Source organism: Gorilla gorilla, chromosome 4 (genome assembly GCF_029281585.2).
Source record: "Gorilla gorilla gorilla isolate KB3781 chromosome 4, NHGRI_mGorGor1-v2.1_pri, whole genome shotgun sequence".
Lineage (NCBI taxonomy): Eukaryota > Metazoa > Chordata > Mammalia > Primates > Hominidae > Gorilla > Gorilla gorilla.
In genome coordinates this window covers 33,664,044-33,690,006 of record NC_073228.2, presented here as the reverse complement: position 1 = coordinate 33,690,006, position 25,963 = coordinate 33,664,044, and the positions used below count along the sequence as shown (strand labels likewise).

The following is a 25,963-nucleotide window of genomic DNA, read 5'->3' as shown; positions in this document are numbered from 1 at the left end:
CGCTTCCCCTCGAGTGAGGCACTCTGGAGCAGTGTACAGCCCATACAACTATGGTGGCAGTTCTGCTTTCTCCCCAGCTTCAAGGCTGCAACCCTTTCCCAAAGGGAAGCCACATTCTAGACCTGTCTGCCTACACAGAGGGGAGTCCTTGGCCCACCTCCTACCTATGATGTTGAACATGCAGAGGGGGCAAGTCCGATGCTGATGTAACCAGGGGTCCACACAGTTACGATGGAACTCATGGAGGCAGGAAATGACCCGTAGCTCCTGGAGAAAAAGAGGGGGTCCAAACCAAAGGCTTCTGTAGCCATAGGAATTGCCAGGAATCAGGACATCCCCCAACTCCCTTAGGCCTCTCCTTGCTATTATCTACTTGTAAAAGACCTCACAGTAGAATAGGAATGGTATGAGCTTTGGCATCACATAGACCTGGATTTTGCACTTAGCTGCATGACGTTGGGCAACTTTCTTAACAGACAGTTTTCTGCTGTAAAATGAAGATAAAAAAATGAATCTAACCCCACCCTTCATTGCCATGGGTCTAAAATGAGATAATGCATCCAAAGCACCACTGCAGCCTGGCACGTGGTACACTCTCAACAAACAATAGTGCTCTTTCACTGGAAGGTCAGAAAAGTGACCAAACTTCAGGCTGGTCCCTGATTTCTGCCTCATGCAGGACACATGGGAAACAGATGTAGCCAGGGTACCCATACCAGCCCCTAGGCCTGCCCACCCCTCCCCCAGCTTCAGTCTCCCCAGTCTGGTCATGGAGGTGAACCACAAGACCTGCCTTACCTGCCCCTCAGAGAACTCCTCCAGACAGATGGCACACACAGGGGCTGAGCTGCAGCTGCTCCCTGAGTCTGGCCACTCACCCCGGGCCTGCCTGCAGCTGGCCTGGTACCTCCTGGTGGCCAGCTGGCTGATGGCCCAGGCTGTTCTCTGCTGAAGCGGATCCTGGGAAGAGGAATGGGGCTCAGATTGGGGCACGGGCTCCCCTTCCCTCCCTCTCTGGATCCCAGCTTGGACTCCGTTCCCAGTCACTCAGGTAGATCACATGGCCAGTTGAACATCCTTAGGAGTTCGTCTCCTCAGAGCTCATATGTGGCTCTGCCAAGCATGCCAAGCTCTCCCAGTCCACCCACCTGCTTATACCATTAGCTTTTCTTCCTTTGATGACCCATGAGAGAAACTTTTTATCCAACCGCTGCTTGACATTTCAACTTGGATATCTAATAAGCATTTCAAACTTATAGGCCTCATCTTATTAACCATGGGTTCATCTCCAACCACATACCTGTCTTCCCCGTCTTCCCCATTACAGCAAATGGCAATTCCATTCTCTTAATTGCTCAGGCCAAAAATCTTGGTGCCATCCTTGAGTCCTCTCATATCCCACAATCAATCCATTACTAAATCTGTTGGCTTTGCCTTCAAAATATACCCAGAACCTAACTATTGCTCACCATTTTAACTGCCACCTTCCTAATCCAAGCTACCGTTACTGTCACCTGGATTCCTGCAATAGCCTCTTAGATGGTTTCTCTGTTTCCAGCTTTGCCTCCCTGTAGTCTATTCTCATTACAACAGCAGGAATGATCATATTAAAACTTCAGTCAGATTGTGATGCCCCTTCTCTCACAACACTCCAGTGGCTCCTGTTTCACCCACAGTAAAAAACAAATGGCCTCAACAGTCCAATACAACGGGGCCCCCACCAGCTACTCTGCCGTCTCACTCTGTTCCAGCCACAGCCTTCATGCTGTTCCTCAGATACACTAGACACATTTCTGCCTTAAGGCCTTTGCATTTACTGTTCTCTCTGCCTAGATCCCTTTCTCCTCAGATACCTGCACAGATCACTCCCTCTCCCATTTAGGGTCTTTGCTGCAATGCCATCTTCTCAATGTGGCCTTCTCTGGACTTGCTTTTAAAACTTAACCCTGTTAATTTTTACTAAAAATACAAAAATTAGTAGCTCCCAGCTCCTCGCGAGACTGAGGCAGGAGAATTGCTTGAACCCAGGAGGCAGAGATTGCAGTGAGCCGAGATCACGCCACTGCATTCCACCCTGGGCGACAGAGCAAGACTCTGTCTCAAAAAAAAAAAAAAATTAACCCTGTTCCCTTGCATTCCCTCCCTCCCCAGTTTGCTATCAGCATTATCATTTTTTCTCCGTAGTACATATCACCACCTAAAACATTATAGATTTTACTTATTTAGTCTGTTTATTGTCTGTTTTTTCCCTCTAGAATAAAAGCTCTTTGAGGGTAGGGGTTTTTTGTCCTCTTGTTCACTGTACTACCCTCAGCACCTGGAACAGTGCCCGATACATAATAGAGCTTGGTGTATTTGCTGAATGGATGAGTAATATGAGGAGAGGCTGCTGGAAATCAGCAAAGACAGACGCTGGGATATTTTGACGTAAATGTTTCCATAGGTATAAAGGTGCCTTCTTCACGTACTCCTTCCTTCTCCCCAACCACCCACCCACACACACGTACACGTTCACTGCCGCCAAAGACCCCACACTGCTCACCGGCCTGCTGTGGTGGGGGCGGCACCGGATGCGCAGCACCGAAGCCAGGATGATCACAAAGATGGTGCCCACCACTGTCAGAAGGATCCATACATCATAATCTGGCTGGGGAGTGAGCAGAGAGGGAAAGGGTCATACTTCCGGGATGAGCTGGGTCAATTCGAGAGGAAACACAGGAGCCTGGGAGGCACATAGCTAACTGGAGGTTCCCTTGAGTCCTCCATCTGAGGGGATGGAGAGGAACCTGCAAGTGGGATTAGGTGGGCCCTCCCTGCCCAAGGGCACTCAGAGAGGATCTTCCAGATGTCACTGGGAGAAGTACTATCTCAAAACCCATGTGCTTGGGGAAAAAAGAGAAAGGGACCCCTCTGCAAGGTGGGAGTTTCTTGCCAGTGAGCTGCTGGATGAGGTTCTTGGCCAGTAGAGAAGCCCCAATCAGGGGTCATGGATCAGGGGACCAGGGTTTCATTCTAGCTCTGCTATTCCATGCCATGAAGCCACAGAGCTGTAAAGAACTTTAGAACTCATCTGTCCTGATCTGTTCATTCTGTAGGTGAGGCCCAAAGATGGGGGAAAACTTGCCCAGAGGCACACAGCTGATGGATGAAGTTGGACTAGAGGGTTTCCAGGATCTCTCTCAGCTCCAGGAGTCTAAGGGCTTTTGGTGGGAGTTGCCACAGGACAAAGTAGGGCTAAGTGCAGGGCAAGGTCTGGAGGTCTAGTGTGCTTACCCAGGCCGGGGGCTCCTTCAGCTCGATCCTCACATGGGCCTTTTGGTTCTTGTACACAAACTCCATCAGCTTCTCAGCGTCATTACCCCAGATCAACACCACTGGCCAGGTCAGCCCCAGCGGCTGCTGCAGCTACAGGGGGAAAGTGCCCACAGGGCTGCTGTGACTTCTCCCTGCCCTTCCCTCTCCCCTGAGAGCTTTATCTTCCTCCATCCAGCCCCCACCTTGAACACGCAAATGTCCCTGGGTACCTGCTCAGCAGCAGCTCGATCCTCAGTGATGTCAAAGAGGACAGCACTGGCTCCTCGCTCACCCGCCATCCGAGCCTGCAGAGGCACACAGTAGAGGTTGGGCTGAGGTCAGGGAAGGACAGAGCCCACCCACAGGCTAGCCTCACCCCTCACACATCTATCCCTTCCTAGGATTATGCCCACAGCACATCTTTGCACACTCACATCTACCTATGCAAGGGGTCACTGGGTCTAAGATCTCCTCTTCTGCCTCCTGAGCTCACTCAGGTCCCCACTGCCTTCAAGGGATAATATCTAGCTTTTCCTTTTGTAATGGAACAAATCCTTAAGGGGGGTTTACAGGGTGCCAGGTGGTGGACCTGGCTCTAGGATGAAAGACAAATAAGACACAGCTCCTGCCCTCAGGGTACAATCAGCCTGCCTTCACTAAGAGGTATGAGCACGAAGAGTAGGAGGGACCTGCACCCCTTAGAAGGAGAAAAGAGAGGAAGAAGGGGACAGCAGAGAAGTAGAGCTCTCCTTCAGAGGGAGCTGGGCTTTCCAGGGCCCAGCCCTGCCTGCAGGGCATCTCCCCAGCTCAGGCAAAGGTAAGAGCCTGGGACGCCACTCTCACCCAAGGCCACCATCACAAAGCCCGTCTCAGCTCATCTCATGGGCTCCCTCTCCTTGCCACACTCTACTTTGCCAAGTCTTTCTCTGGCTCCAATTCAAGGACTTAGAGGAGTCCTTGTCCAGTGGTTTATCCTTTCGTCCTCTCCCTTAGGGTGGCATTAGAGACAAAAGTGGGGAGGGACTCAAGGGGCTAGTCCCATATGGTGAGTATGCACACGTGCATGTTCACCAAGGGCTCCAAGAGCCAGCTTGAGGAAGCAGAATCTAGCCAACCAGGCAGAACAGATAGCAGTGCCAGAAAGAGAACAAAAAGCAGGAATCCAGGGGGTGTGTGTAGGGAGGGGAGTAAGGAAAGGGAGATAAGAGCTAAAGGTGGGGGGAGGCGGGAGGCACAACAGCAAACAACTAACAGGCACTGTGAGGAGCTGCTCCTGGCCTTGGCCTGGGGCCTCCCGGCCTAGCACAGCCACCCTCCAGCCTTCCTCCCTAGGGCAAAGGTTCATCTTCTAATGGCATCAGGCTGTGATTTTACATCCCTGGGCACCGCCCCCCCTCGCCCCCAAAGTCTCTGGGGTCTTCCCACAGGCATTGAAGGAGTTAACCCTCCTGCAAGTAGTGGTGGCAGCAAGAAGAGCCAGCGCTGGGACTTACTCACAGGCTCAGCACTTTGATCTCTTCCTGTCTTCCCAGGGAGAGCCTGTCAGGGCAGGTCTCCTGCCAGGCAGGCTGGGAGCAGCTCCTTTCCTTGCTCCAGCTCCCTGTTCTCCACTCCCCAGACAGCAGCAGGGCCCAGGGGGCCACTCAGAGCCCACTGCCTGCAGGCAGAGGAGACACTCAAGCGGGGCCCTGTTTTGGTCAGGAAGGTAACTTTCCTTCCTCCCCCAGGAGCTAGGCCCAGCCTAGGGCCCAGGCTTACCAGGCTAATTGACTGGAAATTCACAGGATCAGTCAATTCCAGAATGGAAGTGCTGAAGGAGTTGAGAGGTTCATGGCTTCCATCTTCCCTACTCACTTCCTCCCATCTAAGCTACTCCAGGCAGGTAGAGACTTTCCAATCTTCAGAACCCTCCTAACAAGGGTATGGGAGAAGTACCAGGGGAAAAGGAATCCCTGGTAGGGAACCCTACTGGTGATCTCCTATTCCAGGGATTTGGCCAAGGACAGGAGAGGTCACCCCAGTAGTCACAGAATTGGGACTCCCAGGCCTCAGTTTTCACACCCCTAGAACAAGACCCTGGACCCACCCTGGCCTGGAAGAGCATGAGGAAGGGCAAAAACTTTCTTCTTTGGAGATTTTGTTATTTCCCCTCCCCTCTCTCTTTGAAGAATTGGGGTAGGAACAGTGGAAGGCAATTACTGTGACATTCAAACACTCCAGCCCATTACAGCCCATAATTACAAAGTTGTAAAAGTGATCAAAGAGCCCGGAGCACTGGCCAACAAGGGAAAACAAACAGGACTTTCAGGCAGTGAGTCCCTGTGTCCAGAATTCTAGGAATAAAAAGCAAGATTTGGGGACAGATAGCAGTCCAATCTAGGGCTATCTATGCCTCTTGTCCACCTGCCCCCAAGAAAGTAAGTGGAGGCAAAAAGGAAAAAAGTACTTATTTGGGTACTGGAATTTGGAAAGCAGAGAGAGGATAGGCAGGCCCTCAGGACAGGAAGGCAGTTTTAGAAAGAATCCAAAGAGCTCTTTGGAAGCTTCAGAGTTGGCCAGCCCTAGGGGCAGCAGGCAAGGCTGCCACAGCCTCTAGCAACAGGAGCCATTACAGAGAGAGCAATGAGAGTGAGTTGCAATTCTGCCTCTTACTTGCAGGACTCACTGGTCAGCTGCTGCATTTCTCTGGGCCTTAGATTTTCTTCTCCAGACAAGAGTCCCTGTATATCTTCTGCTCATCAAAAATGAAGCACCTACCGTGCCCAGGGCACCAAGCCACAGAAGGCCAGGCCCTCCAAAACAGCTCATAATATAGTTGTGGAGACAAGGCACATACATGAAGCTATAACGCTGATAATACTCTAAAGCACAAAGGAATAGAAACAGAAGTTTCCAGACCCTTTTTCACTCCAGAAGGCTCTCCCCTCTACTATCCCCTCCACCAACACACATACACACAATCTGGCACAAATGTTCAATATAGAAAGCAGATAAAAGTGAGGCTGCTTACTTTGAGGTAGGGGTGGGGACAGGAAGGACCTTCGGCCTCTCCCCTCCACGCACCAGGTGCCTCCCTGAAACCTAGACTTAGCAGAAGATGGTGTTGAAAGCATGCACAGACACCCTACCCGCTGGAGGCATGCCCCCAGGGAGGGATTTCTGCTCCTACTGGGCTGGCTGGGCCTGGGCTGGTCAGGAAAGATTCAGTAGCAAAGGTGGGCTTCCTCTGGGCTTCAAAGTTAAGGGTGAAAGGAAGGAGAAGGAATATAACCCTTATTGAGATCCAGTGCCCAGATTGCCTAGGGGTGAATCCTGGCTCTGATACCAACTATTAGCTGTGAGACTTGGGTCAAGTCACTTCACTACTCTGTGTCTGTTGTTTTTTTCTGTAAACTGGGATAATAACAGGACCTAGTCCATAGGGTTGTTATGAGGACTACATAAACGAATCCACACAAAGCATTTATAATAGTGCCTGGCACGGGGTGTTGCTTAAGCATTAGTTATTATTATATCAACTATTATAATTATAATTATTATTTTTGAGACGGAGTCTCACTCTGTTGCCCAGGCTGGAGTGCAGGGGCGCAATCTCAGCTCACTGCAGTCTCCGCCTCCTGGGTTCAAGAGATTCTCCTGCCTCAGCCTCCCGAGTAGCTGGGATTACAGGCATACACCACAAGGCCCGGCTAATTTTTTTTTTTTTTTTTTTGAGACGGAGTCTCGCTCTGTCACCAGGCTAGAGTGCAGTGGTGTGTGGTGTGATCTCGGCTCACTGCAACTGCCGCCTCCTGGGTTCAAGCGATTCTCCTGTCTCAGCCTCCTCAGTAGCTGGGACTACAGGTGCGTGCCACCACGCCTGGCTAATTTTTGTATTTTTAGTAGAGATGAGGTTTCACCATGTTGGCCAGGCTGGTCTTAAACTCCTGACCTCGTGATCCACCTGCCTCAGCCTCTGAAAGTGCTGGGATTACCACACCTGGTATGAGCCACCACACCTGGTCCTTATATCAACTATTATTAATACTATGTGTTTCCGACATGTGATTTCATTTACTCCTCAAAAATCTATAAGATAGTCATCAGCTCCACTTTTGAGTTGGGAAACTGAGGCTCAGAGGAACTGAATAATTTGCCCAGGGTCACCAACTGAGAAGCAGTGGAGGCAGAATTTGTACCCAGGACCTCAGCCTTCAGACTGCCTGTTCTTTACTACCAGGTAGTGGCCTCCATGGTAAGAGAGGCAGGGCTTGCACCCATCTGCTTTTCTCCAGATCTAGCTCCTTCTAGCAGGCAAAAGGCCACTGCACTAGTTCAGGCATGAGGTGATAAGGCTCTGGCTTATCACCAGGATGGCTGTGGAGCTGCTAATAAAGAAACAGAAACCAATCTGGGTGACTGGACAGAGGGTGGAGGGGATAGTGGGGTGGTGACAAGAATGGAAGCCTCCAGAAGAATTATGGTGAGGGTTTCAGAAAAGAATAAGTGAGATAACAAATGGAAGGAAAAATACCGCAACCTTGTTAACTAGAAAAGCACGAAATGATGATGCCAGCGATGATGATAGTAATGATAATTGCAATCATTTATTGAGTGGTTACCATGTACGTGGCATGGGGCTAAAAGCTTCCATCTGTACTGTCTCATTAAATCCTCCTAACTACTTACAAGTCCCATTATTATTCCCCTTTTACAGATGAGGAAATAGAGGCTGGCTTAGAGAGGTGAGATAAAAAAGTCCAGGTCACACTGAGGGGCAGTGGAGGAGTCAGGCTGCAAGCCCAGGGCTATCTGGCTTGAGAGCCCCAGCTCTGTCATTGGTGACGACACCATTGACACCAACAGGAAAAGCCAAAGCAGAGAGCAGAGCTGCAAGGGTCAGTGGTTTCCAAACTCTCCCTCCCCTAAGACCCCATCTTTCCCTTAGACCTCTCATGAGTCACATTTTAAGAAAAACAGATGTTCGGCTGGGCGCAGTGGCTCATGCCTGTAATCCCAGCATTTTGGGAGGCCGAGGCAGGCAGAACTCTGGAGGTCAGGAGTTTGAGACCAGCCTGGCCAACATGGTGAAACCCCGTCTCTACTAAAAATACAAAAATTAGCCGGGCGTGGTGGTGGGCACCTGTAATCCCAGCTACTTGGGAGGCTGAGGTAGAGAATTGCTTGAACCCTGGAGGCGGAGGTTGCAGTGAGCTGAGACCACGCCACTGCACTCCAGCCTGGGCAACAGAGCGAGACTCCATCTCATTAAAAAAAAAAAAAAATTAGCTGGGTATGGTGGCACACAACTGAAATCCCAGCTACTCGGGAGGCTGAGGCAGGAGAATCACTTGAACCTGGGAGGCAGAAGTTGCAGTGAGCCGAGATGGAGCCACTGCACTCCAGCCTGGGCAAGAGAGCAAGACTCTGTCTCAAAAAAAAAAAAAAAGAAAAAAGAAAAACAGATGTTCTACCAAACTAACTATATTTATTACTTACAATTTATTTTCTCATGAGATAACTTGTATTAACATGTTGAACTAACAGAATTCCAACCAAAACAAAACCAAGTACTTGAGGTAAGCCCGTGGAACCTCTGAAATATTGCAGGTAGCTCAAAGACTCATAGGAGTCACAGGCAAAGGTCTAGAGGCCCTGTGAGGTAGCAGGCCAGGGTGCAGCAGGCAAAAGAGAAGGCCCACAGCTGTGGAAAGGGGGCAGCCCCAGCCCAGCTCCCACCAATAGCAGCAAAGCTTCTCGGAATCCTTCTTCCCCATCTCTCTCTCTCTCTCTCTCTCTCATACACACACACACACACGCGCGCACACACACACACTCACTATGTAATGCAGTACAGGCACTGGGAACTTGTTTACCAAATGAATAAATGAGTGACATTTGCCCATATTTTGTAAGGAAAGAGAAATGAAACATCCAGAAGTAGGGCAGGCAGCTGCAGCCTAACAACTCTGCTGCCATGAAGGCTCACAGCCTTGCAGAGATGCCACACTCCCCAGCTCCTCCAAGTGCATCCTGACCCCCTGCTTCCCACCATCTCTGGAGTCCCCTTCCTTGTCAGCACGGCCAGGCCAGGTGAATATCTTCACCCACATTCAGAATCCTGCCCACATCCCTGCCTGCCATGGGATGAGGTAAGAACCCAGGCTGTTTCCTTGCGCCCAGGAGAACGAGGATATCCACAAGGGATCTGGGCCTGAGACAGCAAGCTAACACAAAGGCTGGGAGTGTCACTCTCCTCTCTCACCACCCTTGGGGGCATACCCGTGTGTGCCACACACAATCTGACTACACTCCACATGTATGTTCAGTTTTCCAGCTAGAAGGGAGGCCACAGATAGATTAAGCCTAGTTTTGAGAAACAGACAGGGTTGGATTCAAAGTTCAGCTCCACCCCTTCCTAATTGTGTCATCCAGCAAGTTACCTGACTTTTCTGATCTTCACTTGTCTCATACATCAAATGGAGAATAATAATGCCTACCTTTCCTGATTGTCCTGAAAAGTGAATGAGATCATACCTACAAAGAATCTGTCCCACGTCCACATGGCACATTTTAAGCACATAGAAAACAGTAACTGCTATTGTTAGTTAAAGCAGCAGTCACAGGCAAAGGTCTAAAGGTCCTGTGAGGTAGCAGGTCAGGGTGGAGCAGGCAAAAGAGAAGGCCCACAGCTGTGGAAAGGGGGCAGCCCCAGCCCAGCTCCCACCAACCATGGCCTGCAGCAATGTGCTTTGCAGCTTTCTTCTAAAGAAGCTGAAAATCTGAGTTTTTTTTTTTTTTTTTTTTTTTTTTGAGACAAAGTCCCGCTCTGTCACCCAGGCTGGAGTGCAGTGGCGCGATCTCGGCTCACTGCAAGCTCCACCTCCCGGGTTCACACCATTCTCCTGCCTCAGCCTCCTGAGTAGCTGGGATTACAGGCATGTGCCACCACGCCTGGCTAATTTTTTGTATTTTTAGTAGAGACGGGGTTTCACTGTGTTAGCCAGGATGGTCTCAATCTCCTGACCTCGTGATCCACCCACCTCGGCCTCCCAAAGTGCTGGGATTATAGGCGTGCGCCACCACGCCTAGTGAAAATCTGAGCTTTTATATAAACATTTTTAATTTTTAAATGTGGCAATTAATATACACATTGAAAAGTCACTGTGAGGGTTAAACACAACATGTCTGCAAGCCAAACCCAGCTTATGGGCCACCCGTTTGCAACCTCAGGGGAAAACTGTGAACTTTTTAAGGGTGGGGCAATGGTTTCTATTTCTGCTGTTCTTGCACAGTGCTCAGTGTATGTTTCTAAAAGATGGAAACCCCTTCAATTGACCCCTTCTTTGCTCTGGTGCAGAGCAGGGGAAGGGACTCAGGAACTCCCAAGTGATGGGAAGGAGGTGGGATGGGGAGCATGCTGGGATGAAGGTCAAAAAGTCCTGCTGGTGCTAGTCGGAGGAGAAAAAACAGAGGTGTGAATTTCCACTTCTCTCAGACCAGTCATGGGTTAGGGAAACCCAAGGGAATCAGGTACATCACTCTTAGGAAACATGGGGACAAGAGAGCACAGGGTCTTCTCACAGCCCAGAGCTGGGTGAAGTTCCAGGTGTGTGTAGGGCGAAGTGTGAGTCTACCTTGCTAGCCAGTGACAGGCAGGGGCGGGGGGCCCGTCGAGGACTCTCCAGCTTGACGATGCTGATGAATCCAGGCTCCAGATTGTCGTCATCACTGGCATTGCACAGGTACAGGGGGTGGGACTGCAGAGAGAGACAGACTTGGGTTAGGGAGGCTTTAGGCAGCAGAAGTGAGCTGTGAGAGCCATATACCTCTCCATTTTTCTAGGGAGGTACCAGGCAGGTCTCTCGGTGCTGTAAAAGAGTAGGCCTTATGATTGGATTGCCTCTTAGTAAGCTAGTGACCACTGTTTGTCACTTCAGGATGCTGGGGCCAAGGACACAGGTAGTGGAGGCAGATAGGAGGGAGAGGGTGTCCCAGAGGGGACCTAAATGAAGAGCTTGCTGCAAAGCAACTCTAACAACCTTCAACTCCAACAATCCTACTTCGCTAAACTGGCCAGATGCAGAGGGCTCCTCTCCTGGCCCCAGCCTCTCTACCTCCTGATCCTTCTACCTGCTCCCCAAGCCCCAGGCTAAGAGAATATCCATGTGTGCCTGCATCGGTGCTTTCAGAATCCCCATGGGCAGTGCTGGATGCTGCTGGTGCCTCCTGCCTCCTCGGGATGCCCCCAGGCAACTGTTGCCCTGTAGATTCCCATTTCTCAGGAGGCTGGGTCATCTCACTCGGTGCTACCTTGCTTCTCTCACTAGCCCCTTTTTTGCCTCTGCCCTGTACCCATCCTGGGATCAAGCATGGTGTTGACAGAGAGGTGAGACTATCTTGCAATGAGGCTTGGCTAAGACATAAGCTTTGACAGCTCACCCTGGTCCCAGGAATGATGCCGTGGAGGTGGAGCCAGCCCAGCCCATCTGCTCTAAGGGCAGACCCTGTCCCAGACCCTGTGCCTCTGAGCCCAGCTGGTGCTGAACAATGACTAAAGGAGAACGTGCCGACAGAAATCTGAGGCTCTCCTCATCAAAGGGATGAGACCACCTTACCCTCTCTTCTCATTCATGGCGATTTGTACACCCATTCGAATCTAATTTTCCCTAAAGAAAATGTCAGAGTGCAATGAGAACAAAGTATGACTTATTTGGCCCTGAATAATCCTATGGTCCAGGGACTCCTATATAGTAGAAACCCCACGTATCCTGGCAAGAAAGAGATTTCTTATTAGAGAGCTGCCCACACTTCCTCCTCTACTACTGTTGATGTCTGAAGGACTTCCAGAAAGAACCATCAGAGGAACCACAGAGAATCTTGAATTTATAAAGATGCTTATGAAGATAATGTCAATGATGGATTTAAAAGCACACTTTCTGAAAGCTCTTTCAGGCTATTTCCTCTCACTGTGTCACCACGGTCCCTTGAACATAGTAGGTTCTCAATAACTATCTACTACCTTGCTTTGAATCAAAATCTCTGGGCAGGGGGCGTTGAGATAGGAAGGAGTTCCATTCTTGCTCCCAGAGTTTAAGGCCTACTAGTCTGGTAGTGAGCAAGGTTTAGTGTGGGAGAAAGGTTATCATGTGCCCCTGCCCCAAGAAAAAGGCTGGGGCATGAGGGTGGAGTTGTTCTCATATCAGTGAAGCTGTAGCCCCTGTCTCAACGAGCTGCATTAGTCTCTCTATCTGTCCATGCATCCATTCATTTCTTTGTTCTGCCAACACAGAAGGCCCCCTTGGTGTCAGGCTCTGTCCAATGCAGTGAGGAGCTAATAATGATGAGTAAGAGAGGCTCCTTGCCTTAAAGCAGCTCAAAAGACAAGCATGCAAACACATTGTGGTGTTACAATGCAAGGGCCTATGGAAGGGCACAAAGAGGGGCAGCTAACAATACATATGGGAAGCAGAGCAGTTTTCACAAGAGGTGACTGGAGAGCTACCTGGAAGGCTAACTAGGTATGTGTTCACCTCAGGGACCAACGAAAGGGAGCGGGGTTGGGGAGCCACATTCCTGGCAGAGGAAGCCATTGCACCAAGGAACCGAGGCCTAGCACGAGGCTGAGGTAGACTGTGGGCAGTGAGGTCTGGCACGAAAGGGAAGGCAGGGCATGAGGCTGGAAGGATCTGCAAGAGTCAGGCCACAGAGCTGAGACCACAGATTTGCACTGGAGACCAATTTCTCTGAAGACTGTGGAGGAGACTCTGGTGTGGTGGGGAATCTGAAGGCAGCTGCTCCACCAGAGCAGAAGATGGAGGCCTTCCCTGAGGAAGGACAAATCGCAGCCACAGAAGGTTCTGCTCTGCTTGCTCCTCGACCCTCCCCCCACTGTCCAGCCTTCTCCTGATGACTCCAAGATGCTGCTCACTGACCAGAGGGTCGCCTGGGAGAGGAAAGTCACTTTGGAGAAGTTCCTACAGTGTGTCTGCAGATATTTAAACAGCACTCTTCCCCAGGTTTGAACAGGGAACCAGCATCTACAGCTCAGTGCTGCATTGTAGGATACCTCTGACAAGGTGGAAGGGAAAAAAAACCTGGTATGAGCCACCAAACTTGCCTGGTTCTGAATTAACAACTATGGAAGAAGGAATGGAAGGAAATTAACCATCAATAAAGGCCTCTTGTGTGCCAGAGCTTTTAGACATTATTTCACTATAAGGTAGGTGTTATAGCCATTTTTAAAAACAATTATTTAATTTTTATGTGCACATAGTAGGTGTATATATTTACGGGATACATGATATGTTTTGATACAGGCATGCAATGTGTAATAATCACATCATGGAGAATGGAATATCCATCTCCTCAAGCATTAATCCTTTGTATTACAAACAATTCAATTACACTCTTTTAGTTATTTTTAAATGTACAATAAAATTATTGTTGACTATAGTCACCCCATTGTACTATCAAATACTAGGCCTTATTCATTCATTTTAACTTTTTTTTTTAAACCCATTAACCATCTCCATCTCCCCACTACCCCTATCATAGCCACTTAGAGAAGAGAAGCTTGAGGCTGAGAGAAATCAAGGTCACACAAGATTTGAACTCAACTCTGCCTGACTCCATTGTCGGAGCCATGGAGCTCCAAATGAACCCTCCATCCAGCAACCCTCCATCCATCTCCATGCTAATGATAGTCAGGATGATGACAGTACAGTTTATATTTATTGGGTAAATACTGTGGGCCAGTGATTGTTCTATGCACTTTTTCATATTAACTCTTTTCATCCTCATAACAACACTATCGGGTAGAGATTGTTATTGTCCCCATTTTAAAGATGAGGAAACTGAGGCACTAAAAGGTTAAATAACATGCCCAAGATTACACAGCTAGTAAGTGGTAGAGATTAGAAAAAAAAAGGAAAGTAGTAGTAGGATAAGGTTAAAAAAATATTTAAGAACAATTTACATTTTATTTTGAAAACATGATACCTTCCCCGAACTCATTTACTAAGAAAATTTATCTTACTAAAGCATAAGGACCCGAATACAAGTCCCTAAAATGTTGGTGGTGACCCCCGGGATTCTTAGACCCTCCTCTCTTTTCACTCTTCTTTTTTTCTTTTTTTTTGAGACAGAGTCTCGCTGTGTCACCCAGGCTGGAGTGCAGTGGTGCAATCTCGGCTTGCTGCAACCTCCACCTCCTGGGTTCAAGCAATTCTCCTGCCTCAGCCTCCCAAGTAGCTGGGACTACAGGCGCCCGCCACCATGTCTGGCTAATTTTTGTATTTTTAGTAGAGATGGGGTTTCACTATGTTGGCCAGGTTGGTCTTGAACTCCTGACCTCATGATCTGCCTGCCTCGGCCTCCTACAGTGCTGGGATTACAGGCATTAGCCACCGCGTCTGGCCCCCTCTTTTCACTCTTGATGACTTCTCTGGGTGACAGCAGCCAATCCCATGGCTACGGTGCCCACACAGAGGTCAGTGATTACATATATACAGTTTGGTCTTCTCTTGAGCTCCAGACCCTTATGTCTAACCCTGGACGTTTCTACCTTAATAATCTTAAGTAGAACACCTCAAACTCAGCATGCTCAAGACTGAACTCATTCTATCCCCAAAACTGCTCCTCCAGTGTTTGCTGTCTCTGGGATTGGAACCATCATCCATCTATTACCCAAGCGAGATGCTGTCCTCCTAGCCTCCATCTCCTTCACCCCCACTCTAACCACCAATATCCAATCAATCGCCAAATTCTAACAATTCTACCTCCTAAATATTTGTCTTATTTTATTCTTTCTTCCATTCTCACTATCGCTATTGTAATACAGGCCACCATCACTGCCAACCCTATTTACCGAAATAACCTACTCCCTAGGGTCACTTCATCCCATTCGTTCTCTATATTGCAGCCAAAGTGGTCTAAAATGCTAACTTGAGCACGTTACTCTTCTACTTGCAGCTCTTACAAGGCTCCTCATAGCTCCTGAAATAAAGTCTGTACTCTTAAACATAGCTGAAAAGGCTCTGCCTGGTCTGGCCCTGCCTCATGGCTTAACATTCCCGTCCTATATCTCTTCCCACCTTGCGACCTATGTTCCAGAAATAATAACTTGTTTCATTTCCCTGAACACCTTTGGCACTTGCTGCTCTGTCCGGCATTTCCCTAATCATACATTACCCCATGGTATTGTAATTGTCGGCTTACTTCCCTCTCTTCTCCAGATGATGACTGAGTCTAGCCTGCCCCCCACTGCCTGTTACTTTGTGGGCACTCAATCAATATTTGTTGATTAAATATTGGAAGTCTATAACCAGATAATTGACGATAGTTAACTATGAAGACAAGACAGAGCACACCCAAATCCTATAATGGTTGCTCTGGGAGAGGAATTAGAGAGGGGGTAGTAGAGACGGACTTTGGTGTTTTGCTTTGAATACTTTGATCAGAAGATAATACATGAGATTTGAGTTTTGTTTTTTGCTGTTGTAGAAGAATAAAAAAGAACGACAGTTATTTATATTTTGTTCCATGTCTTTTCCATCCTTCCCTTCCAAGAAGATGGCTTCACCTTCTATTTCCTTGCCTTAGGGGCATTTGCCAAAAGCAAATGTTGTTTAAAGTCCTCCCTTCCTGGCTTTTGCAGAAAAACTGAACTCACTGAGGAAGTGTGAGTGTCCTGAAGGCAGAAGGGCCTGTGGTGAAGGGAGGGGTCAAAGTCTCAGAACCAGGAGGGCAGGAAGGAGGTGTCTGGAGCCAGTGTGAGGGGCCTGCAGCCTGTGCCCCAGAAGCGGTGGGTCCCTGGAGAAGGACTGAGTACTAGACCCCAGGAGGCTGGCCCCTGGGAGAGATGATGTGCCTGCGTGGATTTCAAGGGAATGCCTGTGTTTGGACAAGGAACATATCTGTGGTGGCCAGCATGGATGAATATCAGAGGGGTCCCTTGGATATCTTGGTTTTCATAAAACTCTGGGACTTTTGTGCTACTGTGTGAGGAGAAGTGCCCTTGAAAACAAATGTCTATGCAGCTAATGGGATAGGACCTTGGTGTTAGATTTGATAAAAAAAATAAATAAATAAAGTAACATGATCTTTCTAGTACAATTATATCTGTGGTATGACAATCATACTCATTATACTTTTGTATGGCTTGACTCTTTTACAATGAGAGCTTTTCAAATATTCTCAAATTAAAAACAAATAGTAGCCATTTGAACTAGGACTCAGTTCAGCACCTAGCAAGAAAGACAGCGTTGGCATTCCCTGGGTATAACACAGGGGCTGTCTTTGCCCTTCCTCCAAAGAATTTTCAGCCAGGAAGCGGGCTCTTGAGAAAACAGATGCAAATACATCTGTCTCCTTGGAATGCAAGGTCTCCTAATCATGAAGATGCAAACACGATTTCTACAGTGGGCCACCTGTCCCCTCAGTGACACCAGGGGAGGGTCAAGAGAAATGAGCTTGCCTGATTTGAGAAGTGTGTGGTTGTGGAGGGCGCATGGAAACTTGGTGAATTTGACTTCCTCAAAGGCCAGGAGTTAGGACACCACTGTCTCACAGGCTGCCATGAGGGGCAAATTAAGAGGCACTTGCTTTCAAGCACGAGTTGGGTCATTCTGACTCAGAATTCAGCTTTGCATACATATTTTATACCCCCTGTGTAAAGACATGTGAACTGTCCTTCGGTGGTGTGTGTTGTATTTCATATTCCTGAGTCTATTCTCCCTGTGTCCTCCTTAACTTATTTGTTCTGATTTTTTCCCCTCCCTCCCAAGACAGACCTAGAGTTCAGATTCTGACCCCATCATTTACCTGTGTGACCTTGGGCATGTTAATCTTTCTGAGCCTCATATTGCTCATCTTTGGAATGGGAACAAAAATGCTTTGTGTAGACAGGAGATAATGGATATCAGTGCCTAGCAAAAAGCCTGACACTTAGTAAGTGCTCACTTAATGGCAGCTGTTTTTATTACTGCATCTATAATAAAGTCCCTTCTTATTCCTGGAAGGGACAAGGCCTTTTCTGAACCCCTCCCCCGTTCTTTGGTAATCAACAGTGCCTCTGAATGCCAGTGTTCTGCAAGGCGCAGTCTGGGACAGCTCATTATCCACAGTCACTTCCCTCCTGTTCTCAGCCCTCCAAACCCCACTGAACAAGCTCTTCCAGTTCTCAGCCTGCCTCCTTCCCATGAAGGAAGCCATGTGATCTCATTACCTCCTCACAAAGGGCATTTCAGGGCTCAACTGGGCCTGGAACTTAATGCTGGTCTCCCCTTATCCATGGCATCTCCTCCTCTTTGGGTGTGTGCTTCTGCAAGCAATTCTTCACTGTCTCCTGTTTCCCAGGAACTCTCCTCCCCACCTGCCCACCCACCCCCTCCTGCCCCCACCACCGACCTCTGCTGCAATCGTCTCTTAGTTTTCTGATTCCACGTACAGACCTTCAACCAGGCCTTGGACAGGTAACTTTACTGCTTGCTACAATTTTGCCTTTGTAATCAAGAACATTGGCCAGGCATCAAAGGCATCATTCTCCCCATTTCCTCTTTTCAGATTTTACAATCATCCTTTCCTGCACAACCTCCATTACCTGAACTTTTATCTTAGGTAGGAGGACACACCGGCATCATAAAGTAAAGCTCCTGCAGATATGGGGGTGGGAAAAAAACAGGTTGGCCTGAAGTTGCTTCTTCCGCATCCCGGCACCAGAATAGGCCCACCACTGAGGCCCAGCTTGGTCACCTTGCCTTGTATTGAAGGGAGTCAATGCTCACATCTACAGGTTAGATCCTAATGGTGATTGTTCAGGCTTAGATTTGGGAACCTCAAGACCTCTTTCAAAACCTTACATAAACTTGTCACTATCTCTTTGGGATGACTGAGTTTCCACGAATCAAGTTGGGAGGCTGGGGAATTGTCGAGAGGAGTTTCTCTTTATTTTATTTTATTTTACTATATTTATTTTTGAGACAGGGTCTTGCTCTGTCACCCAAGCTGGATTGCAGTGGTACAGTCTCAGCTCACTGCAGCCTCAACCTCCTGGGCTCAAGCAATCCTCCTGCCTCAGCCTCCTGAGGTGCTGGGACTACAGGTGTGCCTCATCAGCCTGGCTAATTTTTGTATTTTTTGTAGAGACAAGGTTTCACCATATTGCCCAAGCTGGTCTTGAACTCCTGGGCTCAAGTGATCCTCCTGCCTCGGCCTCCCAAAGTGCTGGGATTACAAGCATGCTATCTATTTTTTAAAAATTATTTTACCAGAAAAGTGTATTCCTGCTTCATCGTGTAATTTTTTAAGCTACAAAAGTAAATAATGTTGGTGGGGAGGGAGAAGCATAACCTTGGGCCATCTGATGGGAGTGCACACTAGCAGGGGATGGATGAAGAGGCCTCCATGATTTCCCACTTGATTCAGGAAACCTCCCTGGGGGAACAGGGGTGCTGGTGAGCAAAAGAGCTGACAAGATAGAACTGAAATGATGTTCCAGAATCTAATAGGAAGCAGGGTGGCAAAATCTGAGGGAAAAACTGAGCTCACTGAAACTCCAGTCGGGGGCTCTGCATATCATAGGCCCTTAGTATTTGGTGAAAGAATGAATAAAACTTGATTTGAATCCAGTTGCCACGTAGTTTATAGAAGAGATGTAAATTGCTAACAGCTGAGCCTGGTTCACACCCATAATGGACCTTCAAAATTTGTCTCTTACAGCTGAAGAAAGCAAGACTCAAGTTACAGATTGCCCACCTAGTTAAAGTTAGTCAACCTAGTCAACACCCAGTTAAAGGAGGTTGAGGTCCCCTAAATTCAACCCCACACTGCCTCCGGGTATGCATGCTGGGGAGGCTTTTCTGTGGCATGGTAAGCATTAGGTGAGTACTGTAATATAATGCCTGGGATCACAGTGGAAGGCTTCAGGGTCCCCATTTCTAGAATTTTCAAACTTGAATCATTCTTAACAAGACAGAAGCAGGATCTGTCTGCTCCTTGTGCTCTGCCTCCCAGCCTCGGCTTCCTTCCTCTCCTCTACGGTTTATCTCTTCTCTCCTAGCCACAACAAAGGCAGCCAGACCCAGACGCTGCTCAGAGACACTTTCCCAGTGAAAAGTCCCTGTTGCTTTAGGATGAGAAAGGTGTGTCCTGAAATTAGAGGTCATAGAAGCTCAGACCCAAGTAATGGTCATTCAGCCAGACTGCCATTTTCCTCACTCCTTCACCCCACATTACAGACACCATTCTTCAATTTCCAAATTCACCTATCCTCATTTCAGACTGTGCTGGAGCTCCATGATGCAACTAGACTTCTTTACATGAAAATGGCCCCCATGGTGGGGTTCTCCTGACCCCACACTCTGCCTGGCATCTTTCTATGGTGATTCACAGGTCAGGAGTGCACTCGTAAGCAAATGGAAGAAGGTAAGGAGAAGAAGAGCTAATTATATGAGCTGCTTTTGAAATAAAGTGATATCAGAGAAGAAAGTATATTTGGCACTAATCATAGACAGACAGAAGGAGAAAAATCCCAGCCACCCAAGAAGTAGAACTTTTATATCATTATATTCTCACATGGAAACAGGGTTTGTCCTGACTCAGTCAGAATGACCTCTAACTACAAAGGTACTAGAAAGCTACTCATGAAGTTAGAAGCAAAGAAGAGGGAGCCCATCAAATATCATTTTAGTTACATCAGGGATCTTTAGAAGCAAGGCCATGAAATAGAATACCAAGTTCTGAGGCCTGTGAAGATCAAGACCTTAAAAGATAACCCAGTCATGTGTTCTGGACTCCTTTTCTCCACCAGGTGAGGAACTCAGGGCTCAACCATCCAAAAATCATACTAATTAGTTCTGGGAAGTCAGCTGAGTTCTGACCACTGTCCCAGGAAAGATCTTGTCACCCTCACTGACCTCCATCTTATAAGGAGTACCACTGAGCCCCCTTGTTTAGCTAGGTCTTATCCAAAGAAGTCTTCTGCAGAAAGGCTGAGGTCTTGACACAGATGGCAAGTATTGCTACGGGTAATATCTAATTCCCACAGGCCCAGGATAAGGTCTATAGAGGCTTTCTCTAGGACCCTTCTGAGGCATGGTCTTAACTCTTGCCACAACAAAGTAGTTAACTGAACTCTCACACCTAACCCAATGTGCTACTTGCAAACAGCCTTGACACAGTTTGCTTTATTATTTGATTTTGCTGTTCCTGTTCCAGCCAAGCTCACACCAGAGATGGCAGGAATCTGAAAACTTACTAGAATCAGATAAGTGTTTATTTTTGAGTAATTATTTAGGTTAAGATTTCAATGCTTAAAAGGCCAAAGACTAAAGCCAGACAGTCCCTGTGAAAAACACCAAAGAAATGAAACTTAAGGAAACCAGATCATTTATTTAAATATGCCAGAGGCCCATCTGGACTACCGGCAGAGCTACTTGAGCATTGCTAAGTGTGGTGATTTCAGTACAAGAGTGCGAAATAGCTTCATTAACATGGTTACTTCACACATAGTCCAGGTCTTTCAGGCTTAGTCTCCTGCTCAGAGGCTGTAGGGATTTCAAGGTGTCCTGCAAACTCTGCTCCATACCGCTGTCTTCCACAACTGGCTTGCCCTGGGGCTTAGAAGCCCTTTGAGGGCAGATACTGTCTCCAAATGGGCTGGCTCAATGAAATCTTCTATGCTCAGATTTGCATTGGCACAATGCAAGTGGGGATGGAATGAAACTATGAAGCTTGCTCGGCTAGTCCCAGTCCCCAGCTCCTGGGCAGTAACACACAATATTGTATTTACATTGCAAAGTGGAAAAATTATAGAGGATGGGTCTGGGGTTCAATAAAGAAACAATAAAGGATCATAGGGGTAGTTGTACTCAGAAATAACATCAGGAGGAAAAGGACAAAATTATTCAAGCCACCAGCCAACTCAGATGCCCAGAGTCTCTCCTCAGAAGCCATTGGGGGGTTGACATTAGGCCAAGGCTTCTGTTCAGAAGAGGCAACAGCCAGGAAGGTCTTGTGTTGGAGATAGCCCAAGGGCTCCAGCCTGACTGCTGACAGCCCTTTGACCACAGTTCTGAATCTTTGTCCATGCGGTGGCCCTAGGGAAGAGGCCTGCTTTGGGGGGACTGTTTAATGATTTGCCAGCAAAGAACAAGGCAAACAGACTGCTGGCAGCTGCCTAGATGCAACAGGAGAGTGGATTTTTATTCCCACCCACAGTGTAGCCTTCCAGGCAGGGGATAAAAGAAAAAGTGAGATGGCTCTGGGAGAGCCTGGGAGGGATTGCCATTTGGGGCTCAGAATTTCACTGGGTCTCTATGGATGGTGCCTGGATATCTCAGCATTGGTGCCAGCTGGTATTTCCATCCTCTGAATATTTTAGAAATTCCCAATAGTAGCATCTCTTGCGCTCCTAGGAACTAAAAAGTAAGATATATAAATAGCCTTTTATGGCAGAATTCTAGGCATTAAAGAGAATGAAAGCAGAAAAACACTGTCTTAGCTCCTAAGAAGTCTTTTACAGAAAACATATGATGGGAAGATAGTTTGGTTCTCTGCCAAATTATTTTTCCTTTCTCTTCCCATGGACGTTTCCCTATTTCCTTGGTTCTATAGAGAAAAAAAATGGCACCTCTCCTATCCCCTGTGAGCCAAAGACTGTGAGAACTCCAATCTTATAGCTCTCTACCTCTTTTTGCCCTTGACTCCCCATGCCAGTTCAAATTGGGCCCTTCTCTAATCCTTTGACCAGCCCTCAGTCCCCAGAAACTAAATACTTTCCCTCATGTATTCCCCTGAAGCCATCTATTCAAAATTCTTAAATGACACTTACCTCTTACTGTGGGTCAATGCTCCATTGTGACCCACTGTCTTACCTATTTCCTCCAGCAGAATGCCTGATTCTTAGTGCAATAAAACATTAGTTCTTTCCTCCTTCCTGCAAAGTAGAATCTGAGCTCCTTGAGGTCAGGGACTAGGTCTTATTCAACACTTACATCATGCCATGCACACAGTAGATATTAAGAAAAATGCATGTTGAATCATCTGTTTTAATAAACAGATGTGAGGTAAAATATATTTGGTGGTTGCTTTGTCATTTTATCAGGATATGATTATTTTCAGATTTCTGCTTTCTCTTCAGAAACTTTCTGTATACTCCCTGTAAGTTTCAGTTTCAAAGTCAGCTTTAGAGTATCTTGACCTCATCACAAGGCAGAGTTCTCTTCTTTGCTGTTCACCATCATGCCTAGATCTCCTCCACAACCCTGAACAAAACTCACTTCTTTCTGGAGAATCTTCCTGTTTAATAACCCATCCCGTTATGCTTTTATTGTCCCCTCTCAGTATCAGTGTACTGCTGAGTTATGCATAACCCTGAATGGGGAAGAAAGCAACAGCCTTCTGCCCCAAAGGAATGAGTCCCGGTCTCAGGAGAGTAACACCTGACTGTAGGCTACAGCAGTAGCCTACACGTGCAGTATACACGTGCTCAATGCACAGGGTCTTAAGGCCATTTGTTAGACAACACACAGGGCATGGGAATGCACAGAGCACAGCACATAAACACTGGGGTAATGTGGAATGATGGACTAACTTGCTCTTGCTGTATGGCTTTGGAAGTACTCTCTTGTCATTTTGGGCCCTTCAGTCTCTCTCCCAGATTTGTTAAGTTATTTTTTGAGAGAAGCCATTTAGAGACTATTACAAACAATTAAAAAAAAATCCCTGCAGTATTGACAGAAAGAAACTCTTGCTCCCCACTGACTTCAGGCCATAGTGTGTCAGCTGTCTGCAGTGAACTTCAGTCCCTACCAAAATTTTATGAGGACTTGGCCCAGAGATCTGCACAGAAAAGTTCTGGGAAAACTTAGAATCAGTTCACTCTGGATAATATTCCATATTTTTTCTGAGTGGGATTTTCTTACCTTTGGTGGGATGAGAGATGAATTACATTTTTCCCCCGTCCTTTATTCTTCGAAAAGAGGATGTATCTGAAGCCCAAGTTTTTTTGTTTGTTTTTCTTTGTTTTTGAGACAGAGTCTCACTCTGTCACCCAGGCTAGAGTGTGGTGGTGTAATCATAGCTCACTGCTGCCTCGACCTCCCAGGCCCAAACCTGGGAGGATCATACCTCAGCACCCCCCAAGTGGCTGGGACTATAGGAGCACACCACCAAGCCTGGTTAATGTTTTTAATTTCTATTTTTGGTAAAGACAGGGTCTCCCTGTGTTGCCCAGGCTGGTTTCTAAATCCTGGCCTCAAGCAATCCTCCTGCCTCAGCCTCCCAAAGGGCTAGGATTAAAAGCATGAGCCACTGCACCCAGCTGAAGCCCAAGTTTTTTTGTTTTTTGCATTTTGGCGTTTTTTTCTTTTTTCTGTTGCCCAGGCTGGAGTGCAATGGCGTGATCTCGGCTCACTGCAACCTCCGCCTCCCGCGTTCAAGCGATTCTCCAGCCTCAGCCTCCTGAGTAGCTGGGATTACAGGCATGTGCCACCATGCCTGGCTAATTTTTGTACTTTTAGTAGAGATGGGGTTTCACCATGTTGGTCAGGCTGGTCTCGAACTCCTGACCTCAAGTGATCTACCCGACTTGACCTCCCAAAGTGCTGGGATTACAGGTGTGAGCTACTGCGCCCAGCTAAAGCCCAAGTTTTAAAGTCTTCAGTTGAAGAGACATTTGATTCCACCACCCTGCCTTTGCTTCAGCTTCCCGGCAGCTTGATCAGCTCTCCAGCCTATCCTGCCCCTGAGAATGTATGTAGGCCACCTCATGCCAAAGGCAGTTGTATGTTCAAATATTCCAGACATCCTTTGACTTGTTCTTTGTGAACTATGAGCTCTTTGTTACTTCTTAATTGTTCAAACCTCTTTATTTTTCTTGCTAAGCGCAAATAGTAAGAGACACAAAAAGATAATCAAAGGCTGATAAATGAGAGAGGAATCTTCTCAGTTATCAAGTTGGCTCTGATGAATAGGAGTTCCTGTTCGCATTTGTCAGGAGATTCAGGGAGGTGCCATCACCACACTGAGTGGGTAAGGGAAGTACTTAGAGAGTTAGGGAGGGGAGCCAAATTCCTGGGTTGAGAGTTCACAGGGCAATGAGGATCAATAGCAGCACTTTTGATTTGTACACTGTTATCAAGGTACAAAGCAACACTACCCTTTGTCCTTTTTATTTTTACTCTGCTAATGGAACCCTTCACCCTAAATTAAGATTATTATTCAGCTTTGATGTTGCATTTTATATTAGCAAAGTGCTTTATAATCCTTCATTAGCTATTTTACTCTCCCTTTATTAGTACCACCCGTTCCACAAATTAGGTAACTGAGGCTTGAAGAGACAATGCAATGCATATTGGGCTTGTGACCTGGCTTCTGGGCATCGGTTTCAGGTACTAAATCTAATGAAGGGAGACTTGACAGACCACAGGAAGAAGCACAGAGTAAAAGGGCAGAAGCACGGACATAACAAGAGCTTTCTTGGGAACTAAACCTCCAATGACATAGAGAAATACTTCAAAATGTTGCTTTCTTTTGCTGGCAGTAAAATTGAGAGCTCTCATTAGCTTAAATGAAAAATGTGACTACCAAACACATCTTTAACAGGAAAACAGTTTTCTTGATTGCTGAATTTCCTCCCTGAGTTGAAATACAAAAATGAATGTGTTTGAACTTAATGGTGTCAGTTGTTTCCTAAGAAAGGGACTGATGCTACAGCAAGACAAATAGCCCTAAATTACTTCTGACCCAATAAATACGCGCTTCTTGACTCTTCACGTGTTGCTCATGACATAATACTATTCTAGTTCTTCCACTTCTCTGATCGGCCTCACTTGTTGCCTCTTCCTCTTACTTTTTTTCCTCTTCTTCTTGTTTAAATATGTATGTTTCCTAAAGATGTATTCTCTGATCTCTATTACCTCTCTTCTGAGGTTCTTATTCACTCCAGTATCTTTAATTATGATTTCCAAATTGGTCTCTGAAGTCAAATCTTCTGTACTTCAAAATGCTTGTTAGACATTATTTATTTGAAGTCCTACAGATATCTCAAACTTAAATATACCAAACCTAAATATCATATTCTCCCTGCACTCCACCCTAAGCCAATAACCTCTCTTAACTTAACCTATTTCAGTTAACGGCACCACCATTTTCCTAGAGACTCTGGCTGAGCAAAGACTATGCCATCACTTGTCTTTGGAGACCTTTCTTTTCTATGTCTCTGGAGTTGGAACCATTACAGCAGACTTCTAACTAGTCTTTAGTCTTTCACCATTCTAAAGCTCTCTGTCATTTCAAGAACAATCTTCCTAGACACAGCACTGATCCTATCATTGCCCTGTTCAAATACTATCAGTGGCTGTCCACTGTCTTCTGAATTAAATTCAAACTCCATAGCCTATCGAATCAAGGCCTCGGTGCTCTGTACTGGTTTTGGAATCAGATAAGTTGGTTTTAAATTTCAACTCGGTTTTGCATTTCAACTCTATCTCTTCCAAGCTGTGGGTAACCTAATCTCTCTAAGTCTCCTTTTAAAAATGGAGGCTGGGCATGGTGGCTCATGCTTGTAATCCCATAACTTTGGGAGGCCAAAATGGGTGAATTACTTGAGTTCACAAGTTCAAGACCAGCCTGGGAAACACAGCAAGACCCCATCTCTATGAAAAATTTTTTAAAAATTAGCTGGGCA

The 25,963-nt window shown here is 47.0% G+C and overlaps 1 protein-coding gene across 6 annotated transcripts in view; it reads right to left on the bottom strand.

Annotated features, from left to right (window-relative positions):
• The window catches only part of RNF43 (ring finger protein 43), a 64,116-nt gene that overhangs the window by 6,301 nt on the left and 31,852 nt on the right, over positions 1-25,963 (bottom strand). For all 6 annotated transcript variants that reach the window (XM_055386778.2, XM_063706236.1, XM_019027512.4 and 3 more), the window contains 6 exons: positions 10,911-11,033; positions 3,525-3,599; positions 3,274-3,405; positions 2,543-2,647; positions 799-960; positions 165-267 (listed from right to left, as the gene is read on the bottom strand). In XM_055386778.2, coding sequence (XP_055242753.2) covers positions 165-267; positions 799-960; positions 2,543-2,647; positions 3,274-3,405; positions 3,525-3,599; positions 10,911-11,033 — 700 coding nt within the window. The remainder of the gene's footprint in view (positions 1-164; positions 268-798; positions 961-2,542; positions 2,648-3,273; positions 3,406-3,524; positions 3,600-10,910; positions 11,034-25,963) is intronic.